Raw genomic sequence first — 22,393 nt, 5'->3', positions numbered from 1 at the left:
TTCCTTCCCTCATGGCACAGCACTTCTCCAACTTCTGCTTCTGCGGTCCCATCTCCTTCTCTGACTTTTGTGATTATATTGTGCCCACCCAGATAATTTGGGATAATTCCCCCCATCTCAACACCATTGGTTTAATCACAGTTGCAAAAATCTCTCATCACATAAGGTAACATTCACAGGTTTCTGGGATTAGGACATGGACACATTGGTAGGGGCCATGACTACCACACGTCTAATTTCATCTTGGTGTCTGCTTTTCAAAGGACCCAAACTAGCAGTCACTTTAGCTAAAATGCCCTCTTACGAGCTTCTATAGTACCTTCCCCAAAAAGCACTGACACAACTCTAATTACTTCTGTGTTTATGTTCCCGAAGGACTGTGGACTTCCTGAGAATATTGTCTTATTCACTGGTATATTTAAAAGTGTCTGGCGTATTGTAGATGTTTAATATTTACTGAATTCTTTCTTGAATTAAAGTATTTGAATTAAAAAAAAAAGACTTGTGAAAATGTAAGAGATTTCCATGGTAAGAAGTTTTAAATTCTTTGCTTGTCACAATATTGCCATTAAAAAGTTAATGTGGCAAAAAAAAAAAAAAAAAAAAAGACTTATCATAGAGCTAAATTAATCAAGACAGTATGATATTGGAGAAAGAATAGACAAATAGATCAATGAACTAGAATAGAGAGCCCAAAATAGAACCACATAAACATAGTCATCTTATCTTTGACAAAGGAGCAAAGGCGATAACATGGAGAAAAAATAGTGTTTTCAACAAATGGCACAGAACAACTGAACATACACGTGCAAAAAATATGGCTGCAGACACAAAGTTTACACCTTTCACAAAAATCAACTTAAAAATGATCACATACCTACATGTAAAATGCAAAAGTATAAAACTCCTAGAAGGTAACATAGGAAGAAATCTACATGACTTTGGGTGTGCCAATTACTTTTTAGATACAACAACAAACACATGTTCCATGAAAGAAATAATTGATAATCTGGACTTCATTAAAATTAAAACCTCTCCTCTGTTAAAGACACTATCAAGAGAATGAAAAGATAACCCATAGATTGGGAGAAAATATTTGCAAAGGATATACTTGATAAAGGATACAAAGGATATACTTGATAAAGGACTGTTATTCAAAATATACACAATATGGCCGGGCATGGTGGCTCACTCCTGTAATCCCAGCACACTGGGAGGCAGAGGTAGGTAAATCACCTGAGGTCAGAAGTTCAGGACCAGCTTGGCCAACATAGTGAAACCCCATCTCCACTAAAAATACAAAAATTAGCCAGGCATGGTGGCACACATGCCTATAATCCCAGCTACTTGGGAGGCTGAGGCAGGAGAATCACTTAAACCTGGGAGGTGGAGGTTGCAGTGAGCCAAGATCACGCCACTGCACTCCAGCCTGGACGACAGAGTAAGGCTCTGTCTCAAAAATAATAATAATAATAATACATTATACATTAAAACTCAACAATAAGGAAACAAATAGCCCAATTAAAAACTAGGCCAAAGACTTTAACAGACACTTCACCAAAGAAGATATAAAGATGGCAAGTAAGCATCTGAAAAGATACTCCACATTATACATCATCAGAGAAATGCAAATTAAAGCAAGATACCACTACATACTTAGAACTGAGAAAATTCGAAAGACTGACAATAGCAAATGCTGATGAGGATTTAGAGCAACAAGAACTGTCATTCATTGTTGGTGGAAGTACAAAATTGTATAGCTACTTTGGAAGACAGTGTGGCAATATTCTTACTATGCAATCCAGTCATCACACATCTTGGTATTTAACCAAAGGAGCTGGCAACTTAGGTTCAACCAAAAAACCTGTGCACAGGGGTAATTCATAATTACTAAAACTTGGAAGCAAACAAGATGTCCCTCGTTAGGTGAATGGATACATAAACTGTAGTACACCCAGAAAATGGAATATTATTCAGCACCCAGAAGAAATGGGCTACAAGCCATGAAAAGACACAGAGGAAACTTTAATCCATATTTAAGAGAAAGAAGCCAGTCTGAAAAGGCTACATACAGTATGATTCCAATTACACGACTGTATTAGTTCATTTTCATGCTGCTGATAAAGACACACCTGAAACTGGAAACAAAAAGAGGTTTAAATGGAGTTACAGTTCCACATGGCTGGGGAGGCCTCAGAGTCATGGCGGGAGGTGAAAGGCATTTCTTATATGGTGGCAGCAAGAGAAAAATGAGGAAGAAGCAAAAGCAGAAACCCCTGATAAACCTATCAAATCTCGTGAGGCTTATTCACTATCATGAGAATAGCACAGGAAAGACTGGCCCCTATGATTCAATTACCTCCCCCTGGGTCCCTCCCACAACACATGGGAATTCTGGGAGATACAAGTTGAGATTTGGGTGGGGACACAGCCAAACCATATCAATGACATTCCGGAAAAGGCAAAACTATAATAAAAACATGAGCAGTTGTCAAAGGTTAGGAGAGCGGGATTGAAGAACAAGCAGGGTACAGAGGATTTTTAGGACAGTAAAATATTATGTATGATACTATAATGGTAGATGTATGTCATTATAAATTTGTCCAAATTCATAGACTCTACAACACCAAGAGTGTTGTAATGCAAACTATGGTGATAACGATACATCAATGTAGGTTCATCAATTGTAACAAATGTACTAGTCTGGTGGGGGATGTTGATAATGAGGGAGACTGTGCATGTGTGGGGGCAAGGGATTATGGGATCTCTCTGTACGTTCCTCTCTATTTGGCTATGAATATGCAACTGCTCTAAAATAGAAAATTTTAAGGGAGTTCCTTTTGTATTTCCTGATATGAGGTTGGGTGAAAACGTGCTATTTGGTCATGAAGCAGCCATCTTGCAATGTGAGTGACAAGTCTGAGGATGAAGAGCCACCATGCCAAGGAAAACAGAGCAGAAAGAGGTAACAAATCTGGATACACCTGACATTGTGGAGCTGATAGCACAAGCCTGAGTCAATGTACCTCCAGGCTTCTTGCTATGTGAGATAGGGTCCAAATTTTTTTTTTTTTTTTTTTTTTTGAGACGGAGTCTTGCTCTGTTGCCCAGGCTGGAGTGCAGTGGCCGGATCTCAGCTCACTGCAAGCTCTGCCTCCTGGGTTTACGCCATTCTCCTGCCTCAGCCTCCCAAGTAGCTGGGGCTACATTAGCTGGGACTACAGGTGCCCGCTACCTCACCCGGCTAGTTTTTTTGTATTTTTTAGTAGAGACGGGGTTTCACCGTGTTAGCCAGGATGGTCTTGATCTCCTGACCTCGTGATCCGCACGTCTCGGCCTCCCAAAGTGCTGGGATTACAGGATTGAGCCACTGTGCCCGGCCGGGTCCAAATTCTTAACCCATTGTTAATCAGTGTTGGGACTGTGAAAATTGTCAGAATCAAAATGAGGTTACTTGTGTTTAAAACCCTGACGAACAGAGTCAGGGAAAGCCAGGAAGGAAGGGTTCTCATGCACAAACGCCTGATTACAAGAGCTATCATAAAAGACTGCAAAAATTACAGCCTTGCACAAAACCCATCACCGCCTCATGCAGAAAAGTATTTCTGCGAAGACATCTACCCAGCAACTGCCTGTCCAACCTTGGACTGGCATCACCCTTGTTATTGATCCTTATACTCAAGGATAATTAGCTCAAAACAATTATGTAATCCTCCTCATTTTTCCTTTAAAAACCCCTTTTATTTTATTTTATTTTATTTTTTTTCCTTTATCTCCCTGAATGCACACATAGTTTAAACTGGCATGTATGTTACCACTGCAATGCCCATTCCTGAGTAAATATCATTTTCTTTCAATTAGCCTCTCTCTGCATGTTATTTAGGGTGACATAAATGGTGTCAGAAGTGGGATCAAAGTGAGCGCACCTCAGAGGAATGAGAGGTCCCTGGAATTGAGTGCAGTACTGACTGAGCCCTTTCTGCTCTCTGCTTCTGTCCATTGCTTCTTCTGTCTGGGTGACTCTCCTCTCAGATTCTCAGACTCCCTCCCTTTGGTGAGTTCTTTTTGACTTTACATGTGACTTGATTTGGCTAAAAGGTGCCTTAAGAACTTTTCATCCCTCTTGGGTCTATACAAGGGGTTTTTGTTTGTTGGCAAGCACTTTCTGGTAGAAAAATATCCTTCTGCGTTGAGTACTCTGGTTTCTACAGAATTCACAATCTGTCTTAGTGGCACGTCTTTTCTGGTGAATTCACTTTTGGTTTTTTCTGTACATCTAGTTTAATATTTTATTTGGTTTGCACACCTGGCTTAAAAAATTTGTGCGGCCTGGCGTGGTGGCTCACGCCTATAATCCCAGCACTTTGGGAGGCCAAGGAGGGCGGATCACCTGAGGTTTGGTTATTACACACATCTGCAAATAATTTGGCACCTTTACTTTTACCTTTTCTTTGTTTCTGAACATCATCTGAGAGCAAAATTAAACTAAGTTTAATTTTAATAAACTAAAATTCTAAGTGGTGGTGCAAGAAGGCCATTTAAAAGTATTGTTTTAAGCTTCTATATTTGTAGTCATATATTACACAGCAATAGAAAAACTAGTGCAGCAGCAAAGTCCTAATTCAGGGTAAAGTGACTGTAAGCCCTTTCAGAAACAAAGCTAAAGCTATAGTCTCTGATCAGCTTATAAGCAATAAAGCTAGTAATTTGATCTCCACCTGACTCCTCCATTTCACAGTTAGTTCTGAACTCTAGAGGAGAAGAAAGAATTTTGATTTATTCATGTCATAAAAACTCCAATAGTCAGGCGTTTTATTACTCCGCAACCAAAAGCATTTCTAAGTAATCCAATACCCCTCAGCAATTCTTTAAAATGAGGATCAGACCTGGGATGTGTTGGAAGGACCCAAACCAGGGTCACTTCAGGATTCAGGCATCTAGAAGACCAACTTTATATTTATTTTATTGATTAATTGATTGATACAGGGTCTCACTCTGTCATCCAGGATGGAGTGCAGTGGCAAAATCTCAACTCACTGCAACCTCCACCTCCTGGGTTCAAGCAATTCTCACGCCTCCACCTCCCGAGTAGCTGGGATTACAGGCACGCACCACTATGTCCTGCTAATTTTTGTATTTTTAGTACAGACAGGGTTTCACCATCTTGGCCTGGATGGTCTTGAACTCCTGACCTCAGGTGATCCACCCACCTCAGCCTCCCAAAGTGCTAGGATTACAGGTGTGAGCCACCATGCCTGGCAGAAGGCCAACTTTAGATTTTATTTTTACTCCACAGTAAATCCTCTCTTCCCAAGAGCTGAGGGAAAGCATAACAGATCAAGAGAAGGGCTTAACACTCATTGAGCAGATGAAATACATAAACCTTCCCCCATGAGAACTAAAAATTCACAACCCCAAGCTTTGTTAGTTTATACAATTTTCACTTCTCAAATAACCACCTAAACATAATTGGACTTTTAAATGCAGTTTAAATCAGTGGCAGAAAACGTTGAGATTTTCTACCAAAACTTTATATGCAGCAAGCAAACTGCTGCAGGATCAGTTGTTTGTATATTTAGGAAGTGTGCTTACATTCCCCCTGGAATTCGGTCACCCTTTCCAATAGCATCCCTCCAACACTCAACAAATGCATTCATTGTGCGCTGTCAATTCAATAATATGCAACTGTCTCGCCTTCCTAAAATAATCCTGATCTTTGATGGTGCTGCAAGGAGCTGAGTGGACAATCAGCAAAAAAGACTAAATGTGAGGTTTCTAAGGCTCTGTATCAGAATCTGTTGATGATGCATTTGAGAGGCAGTTTCAAGGGGAAGGAGAACCGTACACTCTATTTGTAGTCTGAAATTCATTAGGGGAGACTAAGTCCCTAAATTTAGTAGCAGATGTCCAAATGATTGCAACCTCTCCCGTCATTTCGAATATAGTAACTAGAATTTTTTTCTGCTAAGGAGGATTTCAAAAACTTTTAGTCCAATCCTTTCCTCTACAAATAAGGAAACTGAGCTCTAAAGAAGCTACATAAAAATAAAAATGCCAGATCAGTCATTTCCCCAACTGAATCCTGTTCTGAGTGTTCAATCCACCAGATTCTTTTTTCTCTATCACAGGGCCATGAGGCAGCAGCTAAGAGGGTGCTTCCAAGCAGTTCAAAACAGTTCAAAACAGTTCTTGGAGACAGGGCTGCCGTGTCTGGTTTAGGAAGACCTAAACATCTGAAAAGCAGGGAAGCTGAGCACTGATGGTTTCCATGGAGACTACTGGGGAGCCCAGGTGCACAGTCTAATGAGACCACTGGCCAGCCAGCATTAAGGAGCAAAGGCTGTGGGACATTCCAGTAAAACTCACACACCACAGAGCTCCTCAGATGAAACTCGAATAAGTGGCTAGCTTGCCCATGAGGGCTTCTCTTGGAGAGACACGCTGAAGCTCTGGGCTCTATATGTCTGCTCTATGACAAGTTCTTTTCCACACATTATTTCATTTAATCATCACCAAAACCTGACAAAGTAGATTCAAATTCTATCCCCTTTTGTGGATGAGTAAACTGAGGCAGCTGACCAGGATGAGTGAGACTATAAATGGCTCACCCAGCTATGGTGCCTCATTCCTCCCGTTCTACTCTTTTTAAAAAGCCTCTGAAACCGCTCATCTGAAAGCTCCCTTGCATTCTTCTAAAGAGAAGTATAAGCCATTATTGCAGAGACAGCCTTGAACTCAAAGTTTGAGAGTTCTTACAGTGTGAAAAAGCACAGCTTTAGAGCTTCCAGCTGATCTTGTCTTTGGCCACCATTCCTAGATCCTAGAAAAGACCTCAAAATTTCATTTTTAAATATTAAGTCATCATAAGAAAGCATTCCCTCAGGAAGGTTTGAAAGACTTGAGAATTAGGTCAGCACTGAGTAAAAGAGCAGAAATGACCTTACGCCTGAGCAAAATGAGTGTTCTGTGAAACCATATGAATGAATGTGAGTTAAAGGGCACTGGGAACCCCAGTTTAATCACTCAGCCACTTATGCCTGCAACCAACGCCAGGAATAATTTATTAATTAATTTTAATTTTAGTAAATAAATTCCTTGAGTTGAGACAGTTGTTTCTTGTTTAAAGATAAATATTCCAGAAAGGAAAAAACCCACTAAGGCAATAGCAATCATCAACAGTTCAGTAGGAAGTAGTACATCAGGATGCCATTTCTGAGGGAGCACTCAGCAGTGAGAGATGGGAGAGAGACAGACCATTAGGAGACAGGTGCAAAGCACAGAGCAGTGTCTGGAGAAGTCAGGCTTCTGGAAGAAGCAGGATTAGCCTGAAGACACTGTGCTTGAAAATAAAATGGAGTGAGGGAGTTCCAACAACAAAATGGATGGATTTACAGTTTTCTACTTCATTACAAACACAATGAGGAACTCCATCTTCCATCTTTAAGGAGAAATTGAGCTTGTTCTACCTCTTCAAAAAATCTGTGTTGGCAAATCCATACTTAACCCTCTTGTGTTGTGATTGCAGAAATACCACTCTAAAATAGGAAGCTGCCCAAAGAAGGGAGTTTAGGTGCAAGATCTTTGACTTCCATTGGCCAAAACAGAAAATACAATCATAACATTAAAATTATTCCATTAAAAGCAGATAATGCCCCTTTACTGCCTCCTGGATCCTGTCAGGCTAAAGCCAACTGGATCGCAGTGGTTAGAATTTAAATATGATGCAGTACTCACTCGAAAGACCTTCTCCACTCTTGCAATGCTTTTCCCAAAGATGGTTCCAAGTTGATCTCCAATTCCAGCCAATAAGAAACCAAAGAGTGGAATTCCAAAGATGGCATACAAAATACAAAAGATTTTGCCTCCTTCAGTGCTCGGAGCAATATTCCCATACCCTGGTAAGAAAGATTAAAAAGAGGGAGAGTAGCAGAGAAATTAGCATACTGGCAGAACTCACAGACTTTTTTAAAAGTTTGTACATTCCCCCACCTTAGGAGTTTTAGGGAATAGAACTTCATTTCAAAGGCCCTATACAATTTGCAACATTGTTCCGTTGCTTCTCTTCTTTCTCCCCTTATAAACAGTTTTAAGGTTTCTTGGATATTAAGACATTTTAGGAAATTCATGGTCACTCAGAACTTTCATTTTCATTTCTGACAAAAGGTGATACCACCTTTTTCTGAAACACCAAGCATCATGGGCATGTCTAGTTTAGTGAGACCTGAATGTGTGGGAAGGAATCACCATTGCACTTCTTAGACTTGACAAGAGCTTCTTTTTCACAGTCTTAGCCATAGGCTCCACCTGGACAGACTCTGGCTGTCTTCAAGGGTGATGGGTACTCCATATTAAAGAGGAAATGTGGTCTAGTACAAAATTAGAAAGGACTCATGAATTGTACAGCCCTACCCTGGGAAGTCTGAAAACAGGAAAGAATAGGGAAGAGAAGGCTTTGTGCTGTCTCTTCCCACTGCCAGTGAAGTTTAGCCCCATCTGGTTCTTTTTTTCTCTTTACTGGGAACTCTACATCATCTCTGAGTCCTGCCTCTCCTCCCAACCACCTCTTGCATTGAGGGTAATAAGGTGCTAAAAGTTTATTGATGGATGTTTGAATACAAGAGAATCTTTTTATAGTCCAGTCTACTAATATGTATTTCAAATAGTGCTTTGAAAATACCCACATCTGCATTCTTAAGAGTACTGCAATTACATAAGTAACTTATGTACAATGAGTACTGGGCTTACCCTATATAGATGAGGCTAAAGAAAGTATTGCTGGAAGAAAAAGGCCTGTAGCATTAGCACACTTTATATGGAGATGAAAGTCTAAATTAATTAATGTTCATTTTGTGACAATTCATATTACAATCGTATGTTAAAAAAGTATCTAGACAGTAATCTAACCATTCTCCCAAATCTGGGTAACTCACGTGGGGCCTGTTTCTGAATCCATTCAATGAGCGAGTTATTGGGTCCGTGGTTATTGATAGGTTGGGAAAGCAACATGATAAAAAATAATGTTGATGGTTAGTCCATCATTCAGCCACCCACAGGCTTGCAGAACTCACGGTTGCTTTCTGCCTTCGGGAGTGAGTCACCTGGATACTTTCCTTTGCAATCTTCTGTTCTGAATCATTCAAAGCTCTTATAATAATCTAAATTACAGCTTCCATTTCTAAAACAAGTGTTCAGGCTAGGCTTCCTCATCTTGTACTTCTTTTACTCACCACAATTTTGATTTAAATATGCAAAAAAGCTCTCAGAACTTTTCTCAGGTATTTTCAGGAACTTGGGCAAAATCATTTTTCCAAGCATTCCCCTCTAGAATGGTCGAGCTAACATTAAGCTAGCTCTATTGAAAAGGAAACAAATGAGCCTCTGCAGTTTCACTTCACACAGGTTTATGGTGACTCTCGGAAACTTCCAAGTAACTTGTGAAAACACTGAAGATCCCAGTTTGCCTGTCTCACAATAGCCTAACTTTGGGGAATGTAGGTTGTCCAAGTGTCTCAGAAAGAAATATATTGCAGACATAGGCAAACAAATGGAGGCTTGAAACTGGATGAATAGGCATCTCATTAATCCTGACAAGTGCTACACCCCCTTCCTCCAGCTTTCAGAGATGGCCACCCCCACCTCCTGGGTAAGACGCTGTGGCTTACCATGGAGCATCAGGGAGAAGTGAGGAGATGAAAGATCCGATCCAATTTCACCTCACACTACCTGGTTCTCTTTAGGCCCACTTAAACTCTACAAATCCTAGTGTCAGAGGTACTCAAGGAAAATGCAGGGGGGAAAAATCAATGGACTGTAAAGTACTTTACCAATGCAAAGTATTATTATTATTATTGTTATTACTATCACAATTGGTTCTTTATTTGTTCAGTGTTTTGTTGACTAGAACACAAAAATAAAATTAAAGCTAAGTTCTTGGGTAAGAGCATGAGTGATTCAATACTCAAACAAGCCTTTAAATATATTCACAGTCATCTTTCTTTGGTGACACACTGCCTAGTGGATAGAAAGTCATCATGCTTGAGTGACGCCGTATCTCATGCATGGGTGCGTGTGTGAGTGTTTTTGTGCTCCATGCCTTTGGTGAACTATAAGGAGAGACTGTTTGACCCTCAACCCTGTCACTCTGAGAAAATTCCAGCACTTACACTTTGGAGCTTTGCTCTGAGGCGGTGGGAAGACCACATTTCTGGATCTGGGGATTGAGTTACACCTGGCCTGTCTGACTGCCCTGCCCATCCTTCCAGAATGCTTGGGTAAAACTTGGAAGTAAGGTGTGACAGTTGTCCGTAGGCTCTAGAACTAGAGACTACACAGATTTCTGTTCTGATTCTTCTATTTACTAACTCTCAGGTCATAGGCACATTCTTAATCTCTCTCCCTCACTTTCTTCATCTAAAAGACAAGGCTTTTAAAGTGCCTACCTATAGCTATTAAAGATTAAATGAGTTACATGCAAAGCAAGAGTTACATGTGAAGATCAAATAGCTGTGAAATATACTGCAAACTAAGCACCCAGTGTTAGCAATTACTAGTTTGCCTTGTGCTTTACTGTGGGAAGGAATTGTTTCTGAGCAATATGTCTCCAGGAAAACTCAGTCCCAGAGAAAACAGACGGTTGATTCCTATTTTCCCTCCAGAAACTTCACTGTTCTCCCATAGCACCCACAGCACCAGGTGGTGACTTTCAGCAGAAGACAACCAGCTCCACAAGGGCAAACCGCCAAGGAGAGGCTGTAATGAATGCACAGTACCAAGATGAGCTCAGATCTGTTCACCTCTGGCTAGAAAAAAGTTCCATGTTTTTCATGAAGAGAAAGCTGGCATTTAAAGAGGAGTTGTGCCTGAGGAGCGCACACAAAAGCTTCCATTTGCTGTTTACGTGCTACAGTCAAATCTTTGCCCAACTGTGTGTTGTGCAGCCCTACTTGTTTAGTTGAGAGTGTGCTTCTTATTATGGTCACCAGTCTGTCTGCGCAGGCAGGGCTGCTTTGTGGATGTGCACCCTGTGCAGTCCCATGGGGCCCACACTTAGATGGATCCAGTGCTTGTATTAATGCTCTAAGCTTACCATTTTGATGTTTTAGCAAGGGACTCAACTTCAATTTGTAGTGGGTGTCACAAATTACATAGCCAGTCCTGGTGAATCTAACTGGACTCCATTGCTTACTAACTATGAAATATTGGGCAAGTTATTTAACTTCTCTGGGTCTCAGTCTTCTCATAGATAAAATAAGGTTAATAACAGTACCCACTTCGTGTGGTTATGCAGGATTAAATGAGATAATGTGTGTGGAGCACAATGCCTGCAAACTGGTAAGAACTCAGTGAATGTTAGCCATGGTGATTTCTCTTTCCAAAGCCACAGGTTAAACATCCCATCTAAATCAAGTGTGGGGGCTCACACTCATAATCTCAGCACTTTGGGAGGCCAAGGTGGGAGGATCACTTGAGGCCAGGAGTTTGAGACCAGCCTGAACAATATTGTGAGCCCTTGTCTCTACAAAAAAAAAAAAAAAAAAAAAAAAAAAATTGTTTTAATTAGCCTGGCATAGTGGTGCACAACTGTAGTCCCAGCTACTTGGTTGGCTGAGGCGCAAGGACCGTTTGAGCCAGGAGTTTGAGGTTACAGTAAACTATGATCACACCACTGCACTCCAGCCCAGGCAACAAAGCAATACCCCTTCTCTGAAAAATAAAAATAAAAAATAAACATCCAATCCAAGTGCGGGGTAAGTACCAACAGGTGCCTTGATAGCTTGATAGGGACAACCCTTAAATGAGGCTGCCAGGCAAGTGACGCAGTGACTGGCTACCACCTGGGTCCTGACCAGAGGCTCTCTCTCTGATGTTGGTAGAGTCAGGTGTCTCAATCTGAAAATGCCTCACAGACTAAAATCTAATCGCATTTCACAGGTATTGGTAAGAACCTGATCCCTCGCTGCCCTTCTACAATCACAGCTTGTGAAAAGCATCTGCACATAGAAGTGAGCATCATTCATCCAGCTTAGAAAAGCTAGTTACGGGGGACACACCAGCAGAGCAAATAATCAAAGGCAGGTGGGACTTTCTCACATTGAATTAGTTACTGAGAAAGGGACTAGGGTGCAGGTGCATCCCTGACACTGACTGAGCAGAGTCTGCTGTTCTTCTGGTGTGGCTACTGGTCTGGAGAAGTGCCTGCAGGTGTTCTGTTTGCTATACACTTGTAAATCTTTCCATATATCTCAGCACAAGAAAAACCTTCTTCAAACAGAAGTGCTTTGATATCCTCAGATAAAAGGCACCTCTGATACTAAGGAGTAGCGCTGCTTTTCAGAAAAGATTCTATTATTCCCAAAGTGTCTCTATACACATTCTACCTAATGAACACATTTTTTACATCTGAAAAGTACATAACCTTAAGCTGCTCATGAGAGGCTTTTCTGGAAAGAAATTTGGCAAGGCTTTAAAAAGGTCATTTCCTTTGACAGAGCAAACCCTTGGTAATCTTTCCAAGGAAACAACCAGAGATGAAGACCACACTTCACAACGTAACAATATGGTGTTACACTATTACAAAAGTAGAAACAGCTTAAACTCCCAGCAATATGTGATTATAGTGTGAACAGTGGATCCAATAGAAACCATCAAAGAATATGCTTTTCAAAGAACTTTAGTAATATGCAAAAATGTCTGCAATATTATGTTGCAAATTTTATGATCGCAAGGAAATAGGCCAATATTTGTGTATTTCACAATTAATGAAAACACAGCTCCTCAGCTCTCATGGTTCCTCTTTCCTGACTCCTAACTACCGGAAAATTGCTCAGGAAGAACTGGAAGAATTGCTGGGCTCTGAGTGTTCTTATCAACCTTGTGACCATATGCGACAAATGAATTTACCACTAAGAAAATAAGAAAAACAATAAGAAAAACAATTATTTCTGCACCTCATTATTCTTACTTACATTGTATTAAGGGTTTCTTTGGAATTCTCTAACTGTATGACTCTATAAAGATCCTCCACTCTGGAGTGAAAATTTGGCCAGCGAAATGGTGTTCAACTTACAATGCATTATTTTTCAATTAAAAGAAAGAAAGAGTGAGAGAGAAACCCGTGTTTTCTAAATTAAATAGAACAAGGACCCTATCTCTAGTGTTAACACTGTACCTTGATACTGAAGTGGACTTTGCATTTTACTTTTGGTTTTGATGCATATTTGTTTTGCAGTAGTTTCCTGTTCAGCATCCACCTTCCTTCTGATTTTTGGGGAAGACCCTCTTCCTGTGCATAATTGGTATGACACAGTGTCCTGCCTCCCACCACAGAGGAAACAGCCTCCTAGGCAGCCAGGATGTGTGCACATGAACAAATAGGATGGCTCTGCCTAAGACTTTAAATCAAGAGTTCATGGCTCAAAGATGATGGCAGATGGCAGCTGCAGCAGCCAGCAGGCTCAGTCACTAGCTGTGGAGGTCAGAGGATATTCACTGGCCCTGAGCTCTGATCCAAAGTGTGTGTTGGGATGTTCTCAGTTGCAGGTAATAGAAAGCTCAATGCACACTTGCTTAAACAATGAAAGAAAATACGTTGACCCCAGTAAATAGAAGGAGGTTTAACATTTATTTATTAACACTTCCTGGGTAGCTCCATCCAGAGCTCACACGATGTAAGCGATACCCCATTAACCATCCTCTTTTTCACTCTGCTTCTTTAATGCTTGAAGAATTCCAGGCAGAACAACCTAAGGGGAAAAAAATGACCGGCAGTACCTTAGGCCTGTCTCTTTCCAGACTTACCTTTAGTAAGAAAGAGAGGTCATTTCCTCCAAAGCTCCAGCAAAAGCCCCTAATCCAAATCATATGTCCATCTTTGAACTAATAATTGTGGCCAAGCACTGGATTTCTTAGTCTAGACAAGGTGATTGTTCACCTGAGGCCTGGGGACCAAGCGTGGGGAAGGGAACCACTGGGGATATGACAACGAGGACATGGGTGAGTAAGTGTATGGAAGCCAGGCAACAGAAGTCAACGGCTAAGAGCCATTTGCTCAAACTCAAAGATTCCAGTGTAAGTACACACACAAAAAAGGGCAAAAACTGTTGCATATCAAACGTTCTTCATTAGGCAGATAGAGCCACCATTCCTCAGTCACATAATATTGTGTGGATCAATAAACATAGCTGTTCAATAAACCGAGTTCCTGGATTCCTAACAAGATAACACAATAAACACCATTAATGCACCTTCCAATGTAGCTATAGCGTTTTTCAACGCAGCAGACACATCATTCATTTAGCCATGTCCTGAAACAAGAAAATTAGGAGTTTCCTTCAATATACACTAATGTCTCATGAATCCAATACTGGGTACCAGAGAGCGTTTTCCAAAATGTACTTCTTGAAGTGGCCCAGACTTTCTCAATTTTAATTGGTTTACAATAAATCCTCCTACAATGCATGACGCTTTTCCTCAGGTTAACAATCTGCTGAACACAATGAAATCTGACATTGTTCTTCTTGGATCTACCACAACGATGCCCTCTGGTGTTGTTCAGGTTTCTAACACTTTTCCCCTTATACCAAATGGTGTCAGGCCACCCAGCTTCCTTTGTTGATGCTGTGAGTCTGTGGATTAAGCTGACTCAACCTGGCCTAGAGTGCCAGAAAAGACTTCTAAGCCCCAGACCCACTGGTGTCATGGGCATCTTGAATACTTTTAATAGCTAACATCAATATATTTGCAGATTTGCAAGTGTAAACCTAGCATGTCATATAATTAGATTAAGAGCCTTTCTAAATAAGAATGGCAATTTTCCTTCATCCAAAATGTTCTTGTTGCATGTAACTTTCGGGATTTCACCTAGAAACAACGTAGGTCTTGAAGGCTAGATCTTAAAACCAAGGCAAAATCCTGTGCCTCTAAACCAATCGTTAGCCTCTGAAATTTTTGCCTGTAGGAAGTTGATTGTCAAAACTGTGCCTTAGAGGAAAGAACCTCTCAAAAGGCATAGCTGGGCCTCAAAGAGCAATAAGGCAGGGAGTTCCTCCTGGAGAGTATAAACAAGTTTTAACGAAGGAATTTCCCCCAGCAGGAGGGCGGGGGAGCCTCTCAATGCCTGTCCATCATTGCTGTGGACCAGTAACTGCCGGGTGTCTCTCCTGCTTCTGAATGAAGATTTTTACTGCAGTGCTACTTCACAATTGTATGTGGGCAGAAAACCCTCAAACTCATTTTCAGCAGAGCTGGAAAAAGGATATAATCCAGACATTCCAGCATATGTGTAAGAACTATCAAAAGAAGCAGAGATTGGACAGAAGCCATATGAACAAAAAATAAAGAGAAGAAGCTCGGAAAATGATGACAGGGCCCTAAAGTGGTAAATTTCAGAAAGTATCAGAAAATATCCAAGTATAAAGGTGAGGACCTCACTCTGAACTTCAAAAGAGATGTCCCTGTTTTTACCAAGTATGAAACATAAGATAAAGAAGGATAGCAGCAGAAGCCATCCTGAACTTGATCTGGTTCAGAAAACAGGAGAGGTAGGACAGAAATAATACAGATGGACCCTATTTGCAGGAAACACTCTGTCACAGAAATGAAGAGAGTTAGGATGTCCTATCTGGAAGGTGGTATCCTGACTCACACTGCTCTCCTCTCCCCGACTCCATGAAATCATTTGGCAGAAAGCTGGTCCAGGAATATCCAATTTGCTTGGGGCCAGGTATTTTAAAAAGAAGTTGACCCAACATAAATATAAAACTTCCATAAGAAAAACATGTGAAAAGAGTAACAAAACTTACCAATGGATGGAGATGCTCACCAGACAAATGTTTCCAAAATCAGACAAAAATTGTGACCAAGTATGAAATAATTATCTCTAAGAATCTTCACAGGGAAGCCAAAAAGCAGAAATTCAAGAAATCAGTGGAAAACTGAACAAGTGAAAATGAAATGTGAGCTATGAAATTCAGGAAAGAAACAGGAAAAGGAAAAAGTTCCCTACTGATCACAAAAAAACAAAAAATAAAATTGGAAGGAGTACAGGGCAGCATAGGCATTGTGGAAAACATACAAACAAAAGGAATAGGGAGAATAAAATAAACAAAATGAGAACTAAATTTTAAGAGTTAAAAAGTAGAAGAGAAATGAGAGACATAGAAGATGAGCAAAGAAGTTACAATATATATATAGCTGTAATCATCCAAAAAACAAAACCAAAACCACATAGCAAAGAAAATGTTTAAAGATGTCAATCAAGAAAACTTTACCACAATAAAACAGTCAAAACCTAGTAATGTTATCAGATGAAAGATAGAGAAACAATATTTGAAGTCACTGAACAAAAGGATAAAGTCACCTATAAAAGTGGAAAAAAATAGGCTGGCATCAGGTTTCCCCCAATAGCTGCATGAAAACTGGGAAACAGAAAAGCAACACCTGTAAGACCAGTTAAAAAGAAAATGTGAAGTCAGGCGTGGTGGCTCACACATGTATTCCTAGCACTCTGGGAGGCCAAGGCAGGAGGATCCTTTGAGGCCAGGAGTCTGAGACCAGTCTGGGCAACACAGCAAGACCTGGCTTCTACAAAATATTTTTAAAATTAGCTAGACCTGGTGGTATATGCTACTTAGGAGGCTGAAGCAGAACGATCACTTGGCCCAGGAGTTGGAGACTGCAGTGAGCTATGTTTGCACCAGTGCACTCCAGCCTGGACAGCAGAGCAAGACCCAGTCTCAAAAAAAAAAGAAAAAGAAAAAGGAAAAGAAAAAATGATCAACAAAACGGATTTCATTTTGTTTCAACTATCCCTCAAATGTTAAGCTACAACTGTGAACAATGCAAGATCTCACAGAATATTGCTCCCCTGAGCCATTCTTACGGCAACTACTTGAAGATCACTTTCAGCCAAGTAAGTGATCATGAGATAAACCACAGCAAAAGGACTAGAGATAAACATTAGTGATATCTAACTATAGAGCTATGACTAAAACAAATGCAAATATCAGGATAACAAATTAAAATATAAATTACATACCCTGAGGTTATACAGGCATACCTCAGAGACATTGTGAGTTAGGCTTCAGACCACCATGATAAAGTGAATCACACAATTTTTTTCTTTCCCAAAGCATATAAAAGTTACGTTGACATTCTACTATAGTCTATTAAGTGTTCAATAGCATTAGGTCTAAAAAAGCAATAGATGTGCCTTAACTTGAAAATACTTTATTGACAAAAATTCTAATAATAATCTGAGTTTTCAACAAGTCATAATGTTTTTGCTGGCGGAGGGTCTTCCTTTGATGTTGATGACTACTGACTGATCAGGATGGTGACTGTTGAAGTCTGGGGCAGCTGTGACAATTTCTTGAAATAAGACAACAAAGAAGTTGGCTGCATTCATTGATTCTTCCGTTCACAATTTCTCTGTAACATGCAATGCTGTTTGATAGCATTTTACCCACAGTAGAACTTTGTTCAAATTGGAATCAATCCTCTCAAACCTTGCCACTGCTTTATCAACTAAGTTGATATAATATTCTAAATTCTCTGTTGTCATTTCAACAATGTTCACAGCATCTTTACCAGGCAGGAGCAGATTCCATCTCAAGAAATCACTTTCTTTGCTCATCCATAAGAATAAGCTCCTAATTCATTCAAGTTTTATCATGAGATGCAGCATTTCAGTCACATCTTCAGGCTCTGCTTCTAATTCCAACACATCAGCAGTGGCTTCCTCTAGTGAAGTCTTGAACCTCTGAAAGTCCTCCATGAGGCTTGGAGTTTCTTCCAAACTCTTGTTAAGGTTGATATTTTGACCTCTTCCAATTCATCACAAATGTTCTTAATGGCATCTACAATGATGACTCTTTTCCAGAAGATGTTCAATTTACTTTGCTCAGAGCCATCAGAGGAATCATTATGTATTGCAGCTACAGTCTTATGAAATGTATTTCTTAAACAATAAGAGTTCAAAGTCAAAATTACTCCACCCATGGGCTAAAGAATGGATGTGGTGTTAGCAAGCATGAAAACAACATTTATCTCCTTGCACATTTCCATTAGAGCTCTTGGATGGCTAGGTGCATTGTCAGTGAACAGTACTATTTTGAAAGGAATCTTTTTTCTGAGCAGTGGATCTCAACAGTGAGGTTAAACTCTTCAGTAAACCATGATGTAAACAGATGTGCTGTCATCCAGGCTTTGAAGTTCCATTTATAGAAGGCAGGCAGAATAGACTTAGCATAATCCTTAAGGGCTTTAGGATTTTCTGGATAGTAAACGAACACTGGCTTCAACATAAAGTCACCAGCTGCATTAGCCCCTAACAAGAGAGTCAGCCTATCATTTGAAGCTTTGAAGCCAGGCATTGACTTCTCTTCTGTAGCTATCAAAGTCCTAGATGGCACCTTGTAATATAAGGCTGTTTTGTCTATAATGAAAATCTGTTGTTTAGTATATCCACTTTCTTAGCTAGACTTTCCGGATAACTTGCTGTAGCTTCTCCATTAGCACTTGCCACTTTAACCTGCACTTTTATGTTATCAAAAGGCCTTCTTCCCTTAAATGTCATAAGCCAACCTCTGCTAGCTTCAAACTTTCTTCTGAAGCCTCCTTACCTCTCTTAGCCTTCACAGAATTGAAAAGAGCCCTCTTGCTCTGAATTAGATTTTGGCTTAAGGGAATGTTGTGGCTGGTTTGATCTTCTATCCAGACCACTACAATTTTCTCCATATCAGCAATAAGGCTGGTTCACTTTCTTATCATTAGTGTGCTCACTCACTGGAGCACTTTTAATTTCTTTCAGGAATTTTTACTGGCCAGGAACAGCAGCTCATGCCTGTAATCCCAGCACTTTGGGAGGCCAAGGCGGGTGGATTGCTTGAGCCCAGGAGTTCAAGACTAGCCTCGGCAACGTAGTGAAACCCCATCTCTAGAAAAAAGGTTTAAAAAAATAACCAGGAATGGTGATGCACACTAGTAGTCTGAGCTACTTAGGGGGCTGAGGTGGGAGGATCCCTTGAGCCCAGGAATCAAGGCTGCAGTGAACCATGATTGCACCACTGCACTCCTGCGTGGGTGACACAGAGAGATCTTCTCTCAAAAAAAAAAAACACAGAATTTCCTTTATACTCACAACTTTGTTAACTGTTTGGCAGAAGAGACCTAGCTGCTGGCCTGTTTCAGAGTTCAATGTGCCTTCCTCACCAAGCTTAATTATTTCTAGATTTACATTTAAAATGAGAGACATGCGACTGACTCTTCCTTTCACTAGAACACGGAGAGGCCACTGCAGGGTTATTAGTTGGCCAAATTTCAATACTGTTGTGCCTCAAGGATCTGGGATGCCTGAATGGCCGGGTGGTGGAACAGTCAGAACACACAGCATTCATTGATTAAGTTCACCATCTTCAAAGGGCATGCTTTGTGGCACTCCAAAACAATGACAATTGTCACATCAAAGATCACTGACCGCAGATCTCCTTAACAGATATAATCAAAAATGAAACAGGTTGAAACTATTGTGAAAATTACCAAAATGTGACAGAGACACAGAATGGAGCACACGATATTGGAAAAATGGCACCAATAGACTTGTTCAATGCGGGATTGCCACACACCTTAAATTTGTTAAAAAAAAAAAAAAAAAAAAAAAACTCAACATCTTCAAAGCACAATAAAGCAAACAATAAAGTGAGATACAACTTATATAGAATGATACCATGAATAAGAGTGGATAGTGGAAGAGGGAAAGGAAGTTGAGATGCTAAGTTCACTGACTGCCTTATATGTAATAGCTGAGTGCCAAGAGTTATCATTTAAAGCTGGCAAATCATACAAGAGAAACATAAGCATGTTTAATCATTTAAAAGATGATGTTCACCAAAACTTTGTGTTGGAAAAAGAAAGAAAAGAGATATCATCACCCGTTGTGGGGATCGAATACATGCTGGCTAACGAATAGAACACTAAGATTATTACATGCCATTATACTTATAAAGTTAACCCCTAGGCCAGGTGCGGTGGCTCACCTGGGAGGCCGAGGTGGGCAGATCACCTGAGGTCAGGAGTTCGAGACCAGCCTGACCAACATGGTGAAACCCCATCTCTACTAAAAATACAAAATTAGCTGGGCGTGGTGGTGGGCACCTGTAATCCTAGCTGCATGGGAGGCTGAGGCAAGAGAATCACTTGAATCCAGGAGGCGGAGGTTGCAGTGAGCTGAGATTGCATCACTGCACTCCAGCCTGGGTAACAAGAGTGAAACTCTGTCTCAATAAATAAATAAATAAATACAGTTAACCCCAAGACAAAAATACGAAACTCTCCAAGTGTCAGAAAAAAAAAGATACACACACAAAGACTGATACAGGAAAGAGGTCATTGCAGTTCACTCTATGATCAGCTGCAGAAAGCATTTATCTAGTCAAAATCAAGCAGATGTTTCACTTCTATCTAATTAAATATTGGGAAGACAGGAGAACAGGAAAAGGGCCCTTCTGTGGTGGGGCAGGTAGGAAGAAGGAACTAACTCCTCATCTTCCACAATACAAAGTCAAAAAAAAAATCCCCAAAACTAAAAATTCCAGAAGAAGTACAAGCAAGATATTTAAAGACATGGGGATGAATGTTAAAATCAACAATCAAAACAGATGAAAGTGACGGTCTCTGGGAAGGTAAGAAAAGGTGAGAGGGTCAGAATGTTACTGTTTTTTATAACAAATTTAGTAGAACTTTTTGGTCCCCTACTATATAGCTTTAATAAGAAGTACAATTGTTAAAATGGAAATTGAGCTCAAATGAGTAATCCGAGTTCAACCGAGCAACTCATATTTTCCATTCTAACCTTTTCATTAGGTTCGCTAGCCTTTCATTCTGGAAAAAGAGATACTTCATTCTGCTTTGGCTTTTGTTGAAAGCCAGCACAATGACTGCATTAATTTAAATGACAGTGTTTCGTAAGCCTCCTCTGAACCTCAAACTATAGTTTATGCTATGAGGACAAAACACTGACTAAGCACCCTTATTCAAGATGACCTGCAGAGGAGGAGATGTTAGCAAACGAATGGGTACCTATGGTGGTGATGACAGTTCCAGCAAAGAAAAAGGCACTGCCGAGGTCCCAGTGGCTGCTGTTGTTGGAGGAGTTTCCTATTGGACTGACTCCCGCATTGTCAGCATCAAGGGCATGCTGCAAAGAAAGGGAAAAAGCATAAGACTCAGTTTAAAAGTTGTTCTTTTAGTTTTTGTTTTTTTTTAAAAAAAAAAAGAAAGAAAGAACGAAAGAAAGGTTCCAATACATTATTCCCCTGCTAAAGAACCTGCAATGATCTAGAAAGAACTGGTTAAGTGGATAAGGGTACCATCCCAAAGCAAAATGCTGTGCACCCAGTTGTGAAAATTAGAAAATTAGTGTTAAGTCGGGGGGAAACACTAGGATATAGAATATGGTGACATTTATAGAAAGTTTGCAGGCATGGGGTGGCCCAGATTATGCAAAATGCATACAAGTTGCTGTGCATATACACACACAAAAATGTCTAGAAGAATGTTCACCCAAAGTGGACATTTCTGCAAGGCAGGATTTTGGTTGCTTTTTCACTCTTTTCTGTCTTGTAAGAATGTTTTACGTTGAGCTTGTTTCCACAGGGCAGGAGTTAAGAGCCATCTTGGCTGTGGCCGTTATTAACTTCAGAACCTTGGGCAAGTTGTTTGAACCTCTCTAAGCCTAGTTTCCTCATTTGCAAACTAGAGATAAAACATTCCCCACAGGGTTGTTTTGAGGATTAAATGAGATGGTCCAAGTGACATCCTTAGCCCAACGTCTGGCTCCCAGTTAGGGTTTAACAAACAGTAACCAATTTCCTGATTGTCATTCCACTCTCACCCACCCCCACACCACACACACATATCTCTCTTTTTAAAAATAAGCTACAATGACTCCTCGATGATTACTGAATTTGGGATTCCATACACCTTAAAATTTCCAACAAACTGGCCACAGTGATGACCCATTTTCATCTCACACTGCTATAAATTCCGCACTCTGGGCAGACACTCCATGACATGTTCCCTGTACTTATGTACCTGTGCCCTCCCACAAACAGTGCCCATCCTTCTGGGTCTAATTCAAGCCCTGCTTCTTCCAGGAGACTTAGTCTATGCATCACTGCTTCACAGTTGCCCCCTTCCCTGAGTTCATACTTTGGCAACAATTAAAGATACTGCTTAAAATCCCTCCCTAGCCTCATCACGAGCAGGAGAAGGTGAAAAATTCCACAGCAGTTCTTCCTGAGCTGGCCCCTGCCACCCTCTTTCAAGCCAGGAGAAAAGGTAGGACGTGCTGTCATGGCAGCCCAAACACACGCTGTTCACACGGGTGAGCTGGGAT

General features: G+C 40.5%; 1 protein-coding gene across 2 annotated transcripts in view; it reads right to left on the bottom strand.

The window, feature by feature from the left end:
• The window catches only part of KCNK10 (potassium two pore domain channel subfamily K member 10), a 151,040-nt gene that overhangs the window by 41,616 nt on the left and 87,031 nt on the right, over positions 1 to 22,393 (bottom strand). For both annotated transcript variants that reach the window (XM_023205325.1, XM_023205324.1), the window contains exons 3-4: positions 21,076 to 21,193; positions 7,735 to 7,895 (exon numbers count right to left, since the gene is read on the bottom strand). In XM_023205325.1, the coding sequence (XP_023061093.1) occupies positions 7,735 to 7,895; positions 21,076 to 21,193 (279 nt within the window). The remainder of the gene's footprint in view (positions 1 to 7,734; positions 7,896 to 21,075; positions 21,194 to 22,393) is intronic.

Source organism: Piliocolobus tephrosceles, chromosome 6 (genome assembly GCF_002776525.5).
Source record: "Piliocolobus tephrosceles isolate RC106 chromosome 6, ASM277652v3, whole genome shotgun sequence".
Classification (NCBI taxonomy): Eukaryota; Metazoa; Chordata; class Mammalia; order Primates; family Cercopithecidae; genus Piliocolobus; species Piliocolobus tephrosceles.
Note: the sequence above shows the minus strand (reverse complement) of the source record. Positions and strands in the feature narration are given on the sequence as shown.